Source organism: Bicyclus anynana, chromosome 16 (genome assembly GCF_947172395.1).
Source record: "Bicyclus anynana chromosome 16, ilBicAnyn1.1, whole genome shotgun sequence".
Classification (NCBI taxonomy): Eukaryota; Metazoa; Arthropoda; class Insecta; order Lepidoptera; family Nymphalidae; genus Bicyclus; species Bicyclus anynana.
Window position 1 is genome coordinate 11241795 of NC_069098.1, and position 6717 is coordinate 11248511.

The following is a 6717-nucleotide window of genomic DNA, read 5'->3' on the forward strand; positions in this document are numbered from 1 at the left end:
CGCTTTACAAAATACTATTTTTAACCCCCGACGCAAAAACAGGGTTGTTTGACGTGTCTGTCTCTGGCATAGCTCCTGAACAGATGAAGCGATTTTTTTTAGTATGATAGGACTTATGGACGAGTGTTCTTACACATGTTTGATGAAAATTGGTTGAGCATTTTCAACCCCTAGAATTTCTAAACGTAAAAGTTCAGAGGTTAAAAATGGAGAAGAATAGCCGAATGTCTGCAAATGTTTTGACGACCTCCATGGCGCTCCTTCGGCCGTGGCTAGTTACCACCCTACCGACAAAGACGTACCGCCAAGCGATTTAGCGTTCCGGTACGATGTCGTGTAGAAACCAAAAAGTTGTGTGGATTTGCATCCTCCTCCTAACAAGTTGGCCCGCTTCCATCTTGGACTGCATCATCACTTACCATCAGGTGAGATTGTAGTCAGGGGCTAACTTGTAAAGAATAAAAAAAAGTGGGGTCTCAAATGAAAGCGCACTCAAAGAGAATATTGTATTGCTAAATATTCGGGGGTTATTCAAAATTTTCAATTTTATGTTATTATTTTAGAGAAAAATATCTCTTTTCCTTTATATAAGAGACTAGAGAACACACAAATTCTGTGATTACTCCAGGATGAAAAGTTCATACGTTCTGCTTCAAGTTATTTTTTTTGTCTGTACCATATTTCATCCAAATTTATCATTTACTATTTCATTAGTAGTTTAGCCGTGAAAAGGAAAAGACAGTCAGACTGACTTATAACTTATAATCGATATTTATATGATATACTGAAACAATTTATAAGCCTTCTTTATTTTTTGGTCGCACTTTTCACTTTCATATTTTATTTGGCCCGTTTGAAATTACGTCGTAAAGTGTGTTTCACCATCCTACCCTCAATCCCAATTGTAGTCACGATTTTAGTATTTCTGTATGAATTAAACTTATATATCAGATCAGCGTTTGCCGCGGGTTTGCTAGTAATTTTATAAATATTTACACTGAGCGATAGAAATTGTAAATTGAACGTAACACAGCTATAATGTATCATTTATAAGAAAAACGTTATATTATTATTACAATGGCATAGATCCGATATTGTTTTACTTATTTTGTAGATTTCTGTGTCATTCACTACCTGTGCTCTAATGTAAGAGAAAGATAATGTGACAAATCCAATAATAATCATTCATGCGCATACTTTAGATACATAGTAAGCGGTAAACTTTTTAGTCCTCTTTTTTTTATTCACTGAAAAAGCTAGCCCTTGACTGCGATCTCACCTGATGGTAAGTGACTATGCAATCTAAGATGGAAGTGGGCTAACTTGGTAAAGGTACAAGTTTACCCATTTTCTGACAGTTTAATTTATGCAACGAATTTTAATGGAGTCTTGAACAATTGTTAGAATCAAATCGAGTCAATTTATTAGTTACTAGCGGACTTTAGTTTTTCACAAATCCCTAAGGAAGCATGGATTTTTCGGGGATATAAAGTAGCCAGGTGTGTGATAATCCAGGTTATTATATATCTCAATACCAAATTTCAGCTAATTCAGTTAAGTAGTCGAGGCGTGAAAGAGTAACAAACATTCATATCATTAAAATCATCAGTTTTCGCAAATCTCGGGAAACCATGGATTTTTTCGGGATAAAAAGATGCCTATGTGTTAATCCAGAGTAAATATTATATATAGTCTATTTCCATTCCAAGTTTCAGCCAAATCGCTTCAATAGTAGTGGCGTTAAAGAGTAACAAACATCCAAACATCCATACAAACTTTAGCGTTTATAATATTAGTAGGATTTAAGAGGAAAATTTACTACTTAATAAAGAATCTCGTGATTTTGGGTTCCCTCTCGGACCAAGCCGCGGGCGTCCGCTAAGTCAGCCATTGACGGTCAATTATTCTTACGTTTCTGCAGCGCAAACGGCAGCGAAGACGTTTTGTAAGTCGAGCCGTCATGCACGCAGCGACCAATACACTATCAGTTATAGTCGTGGGTGCTGCAGAAACGTGAGTATAATTGATCGTCAATGGCGTGCACTAGTCATTCATTCAAAATTTAGTTCATTTTTATAAAGTAAAAGAAGTCCAAATCCGGAACAGTAAGTGAACCGTGGTAATCGTATGAGATAAATATCCGAGAATTCGAGACCGTGAAACTTTCCAAGTTACGTGAGAACATGCAAACAGTTTATTTGGATCAATTCGAAAGGCTTACTTTTATGTGTTGTTATTGTACATTTTTTGCTGGATGCATTGCATAATAGTGCAATTCGCAAAATCATTTATAACTTTCACGTGACTATCAAAATAGTAACACGCTAGATTATAAAAAATATGAAACAAGACCTACCTACTAACAATTTAGATGAATGTTACATTCTTACATAACTAAATACTATGTATATTGTATAGGTGATGCTCGTGATTTTTTTATTTAGAAAATTTGCTCATCATATAAAATTTTGCAGTTTACTCCTTTACTAATCTTTGATATAATAGATATTCAAACACAATCACAAAGTCCCACCTTTCGGGTTTAATTATAAAGCTGAAGACTTACACAATTTATTAAAAAATAACTGTCTCAGTAACGCTGCATTAAAACCTAATAAAAAAAAAGAAAATGAGTTTGTCTAGACTGTTTTTGTATACCAAAAACATGTTTGTTTTAAAAAGCCGGAGCGAGATAAGGTAAAGTAAAAGCACTCAATTAGAGCGAGTTGATCAGCGATAGGGATAATAGCTTGATAATATGCGTTTATAGTGGAGAGAGCGCCGTGGAAATTGTAATGAGATGTTTTGATTTGGAAAAGATTGTTGCAGCTACTTTGTATTTGGAAAACTTGGTATGTTTGTGTTTAAACTGATATAACTGCCTCGTGGTTCAGTGACTGTGTGACTTCCGATCGGAGTCCTAAGGTTTGAATATTGGGTAAATCAGTGAAATACCGAGACTTTTTTTTAAGAAATTCTCAGTTCTAATTCTCAGCCCGGAGTGGCGAAGTTGGTGATGACAAACTCATGACTCAGAGCGGTCGCAGTCGTTACTATTAACATTTGATGGTTATGTAAAAAAACTTTTTAACATTATCATCCTAAGAACGCCAACCAGCAATTGTTATCGGCGACTCAGCCTTTATCATATTAGGAAGTTCCTAGAATAAGCTTTTGCCCAGCTGTGGACAACATTCACTCTCATTTTGTAATTATTTTGTCGACGTATTTACGTTACGTTAGTATTATTATTTTATTCACGACTAGATAGCGCTTGCTAAATTAAACAAATAAATCAGGGATAATAATAAGATTAAAGATTAAATCTTTAAATCGATTTAAGCTGACATAATGCTATATTTTGCATGATTTGCAATAAAATTTATTAACATTATTTTGTATTTCAATTGATTCTTAGTTAATTAACACTTAATTTTAGTTATGTTTATATTTATCGAGTGTTAGATCAAAAGTGTAATAAAGATTATATCATCGCTTAGAACAAAGCTCTTTGTACTTTGCTCTGTGAACATTTTCACGCATTACATTCGTACAAGTGATAGAATTTCACAAAAAGAAAAACGTTTTCACCACAACACAGGTCAGGGCTGGGAGAGAGAAGCGATGCACAATTAAGATAAGCCACCAAACGACAGTCGCAGTGCAATTATGTCGCTCATTCGTCGTGACCGAACTGGAATTGCCATTGCATTGTGAGTAGAGAGCAGGGATGGTTATTGTGCATCCATATCAAAACTATATCAGCAGTGGACAGTCGCCGCAGGCGCTCAGTCTGCGCGAGTCTCGACTACGCGCTCATACGCGAACAAAAGAAAGTGAAATTCATCAATGAAAATGACAGTGATACTACTTACCGTTTGTTTACTTCTAAGCTCCGCGAATGGCAGCAACAAATACGAGAAGTTCAAATCGTACCAGTTAGATGTTCCCGGCAAAGAACCTATTACTATTATTGAAAATGAACCCGCAAAAGATAATGTGCGACAGTGGGATGTCACTGAAACAACTTTGGATAATGATTCCGATATTAAAAACCTTATGACAGATATAATTCACGATGTGAAAGATACTCGTAATAGACCCCGGTGCTATGGGCCGTCTTGTCAAGAAGGTTTCATCGAAAATAAACGCCCGCAAGAAGATTTTGAAGATTATTCGTTAGAAAATATCGATAAATTAAAAGATTTCAAAGATTTTCCAAATGAACGATTACAGGCTATTGCTGCTTTGGCTGCAAAATTGAAGAGAAACAAAAACAAATCCGACAGGTTTTCAGCGGCTTCATATCAAGAGGATGAAAATGATGATAAAGTTTACACCACCTGGAATCGTCTCAAAGTAAAGCAGCATAAACACCCATATGACGATAAAGATGGCTGGGTGACGTTAGAGCCGGTGGCCTGGTCTACGAGCAAAATCTCAAAATGGAAACCTAATGTTAAAAAACAAAAACCGAGCTATTGGAATGATGATGAGGACAACAAATATTCTAATGATGATAGGTTTTCATCATATCAAGACATGGACAACAGCTACCAATACCCTCAGAAAAGACCAACTCTATCTCGCCCTGGATTTATAAATAATAAGCTTCATGTCCCTCAAGAGTATGAACCTGAATTACCGTCAAAACCTACTTGGACTAAGAACAAACCTCAACCTCAACAACAATCAGTGCACAATTATCAGTCATCATGGTCGTCTGATGATAGCAGACGTCCATATAGGCCAGTGTCGAATTGTGATAAAGATGATCCGTATTCAAATGACGATACAGTTTATTACGGAATGTCCGATTCTGTTGTGACCGATAACCGACCGTCTAATTTCCCTTATGAATATGAAGCATTGCATCAATCGTCACAGAAGCGGCCAATGAGAAGGCCTACACAAGTTGTGTATTCAGATATGGATGATGACCGTTCATCCAGGCCCCCGCACGGGGATGGACATTGGGTTTTACTTTCAACCACAAAAGGATACAGAAACAAGAAACGCCAAAGATCTCTTGAACCGCCTGCAGAGAATAAAGCAGTGCCCTCAATAACATCTCACCAAACCGTTTCCCTAACTGTTCTGCCTACTGATGACCATTCTCGTAAAAATATGACAACATCACACGGTGGTTTATTGGAGGTCGAAAAAAGTTTCCAGACCGTCGAAGAATCTAAACGCGATATGGATATAAAGAATGACTTGGAAGTGGCTGCGAGTCAGCACAGACCTGTTAAAAATAAGGTTTTACGTAAAAAACTTGTCAATAATCAAAATAATCCTGATAGTTCGACAGTAATGGCGGCAGTTGGAGCTGGGATGGTTCCAGCTACGATGGCTATGGTAGTACCCATGATGTTTGGCAGACGCCGCAGGGATCTACGAGTATATTACGATCATGTATTACATTTAGATGAATATCACCAAAGAAACTAAACCCTCCTCTTAGCTTATTAATTTATTAAGTAGATGTTTAACAGTGAAGTGTGAAATGTGAATGTCTGTGATCCGTAGCTTAGATTTGAAGTTTTCTTATTGTTAATGTTGTTTTATTTAAAACTTAAGTTTGTTTAGATTTAGAAATTTTACAGTAGTATTTATTATTAAGCTGTATTTATCTATTTTATTTATTTATCTAGTAGTATTTATATTCAAATTGTTGAAATAAAGCGTCGTAATTTCAAAATAATTTTATACCTTTACAAGATATTAAATTGAGATAATTAAAAAGATTATAATTTCCAATGTTCTCAGTCCCATGCCTCGGAGAGCTCTCTAATAACAATTCTTAGTATCTAAAAGGCATTTATAACATTAAGCCCGCCAATGCGCATCGGAAAAGCGTGGTGGGTCTTGCTGCAATTCCCCTTTCTCACTCAGGAGGATATCTGTGTACTGTAGATTTAATATATTCTTTTACAATTTAGCCCTTGATTACAATCTCACCTGATAGTAAGTGATACAATTTAAAATGAAAGCGGGCTAACCTTATAGGAGGGTGAAAATCCACACCACTTTCAGTTTCTACACGACATCGTACTGGAACGCTATATCACTTGGCGGTACGTCTTTGCCGGTAACTAGCCACGGCCGAAACCTCCCGCTTGCCAGACCTGGACCAATTAAGAAAACCTCAATCGGCCCAGCCGGGGCTCGAACCCAGGACCTCCGCCTTGTAAATCCACATATACCACTGCGCTGCGGAGGCCGTCATAACTGCTACTGTTATTAAAATTATCAAATCAAAATAATGCTTTTGATTATTAACTTTTGAAGCCGTGATAGCCCAGTGGATATGACCTCTGCTTCCGATTCCGGAGGGTGTGGGTTCGAATCCGGTCCCGGGCATGCACCACCAACTTTTCAGTTGTGTGCATTTTAAGAAATTAAATATCACGTGTTTCAAACGGTGAAGGAAAACATCGTGAGGAAACCTGCATACCAGAGAATTTTCTTAATTCTCTGCGTGTGTGAGTCTGCCAATCCGCATTGGGCCAGCGTGGTGGACTAAGGCCTAATCCCTCTCATTCTGAGAGGAGACTCGAGCTCAGCAGTGAGCCGAATATGGGTTGATAACGAAACCGTGTTATTCTGTGGGAATGAGTCTTAAAAAACAATTAATGTTAAATTAACAAACTATTTATAAGTAAAAGTATGTCGTAAGTATTACCTAACAAGCTGTTTTAATTATGTTTAATAAGG

At 36.9% G+C, this 6717-nt stretch overlaps 1 protein-coding gene across 1 annotated transcript; it reads left to right on the forward strand.

The window, feature by feature from the left end:
- The first annotated feature begins 3035 nt into the window (after window positions 1-3035).
- LOC112056659 (uncharacterized) lies at window positions 3036-6674 on the forward strand. Its single transcript, XM_024097113.2, has one exon. The coding sequence runs from the start codon at window positions 3850-3852 to the stop codon at window positions 5449-5451; it is 1602 nt and encodes a 533-aa protein (XP_023952881.2). The 5' UTR covers window positions 3036-3849; the 3' UTR covers window positions 5452-6674.
- Window positions 6675-6717: the final 43 nt, after the last annotated feature.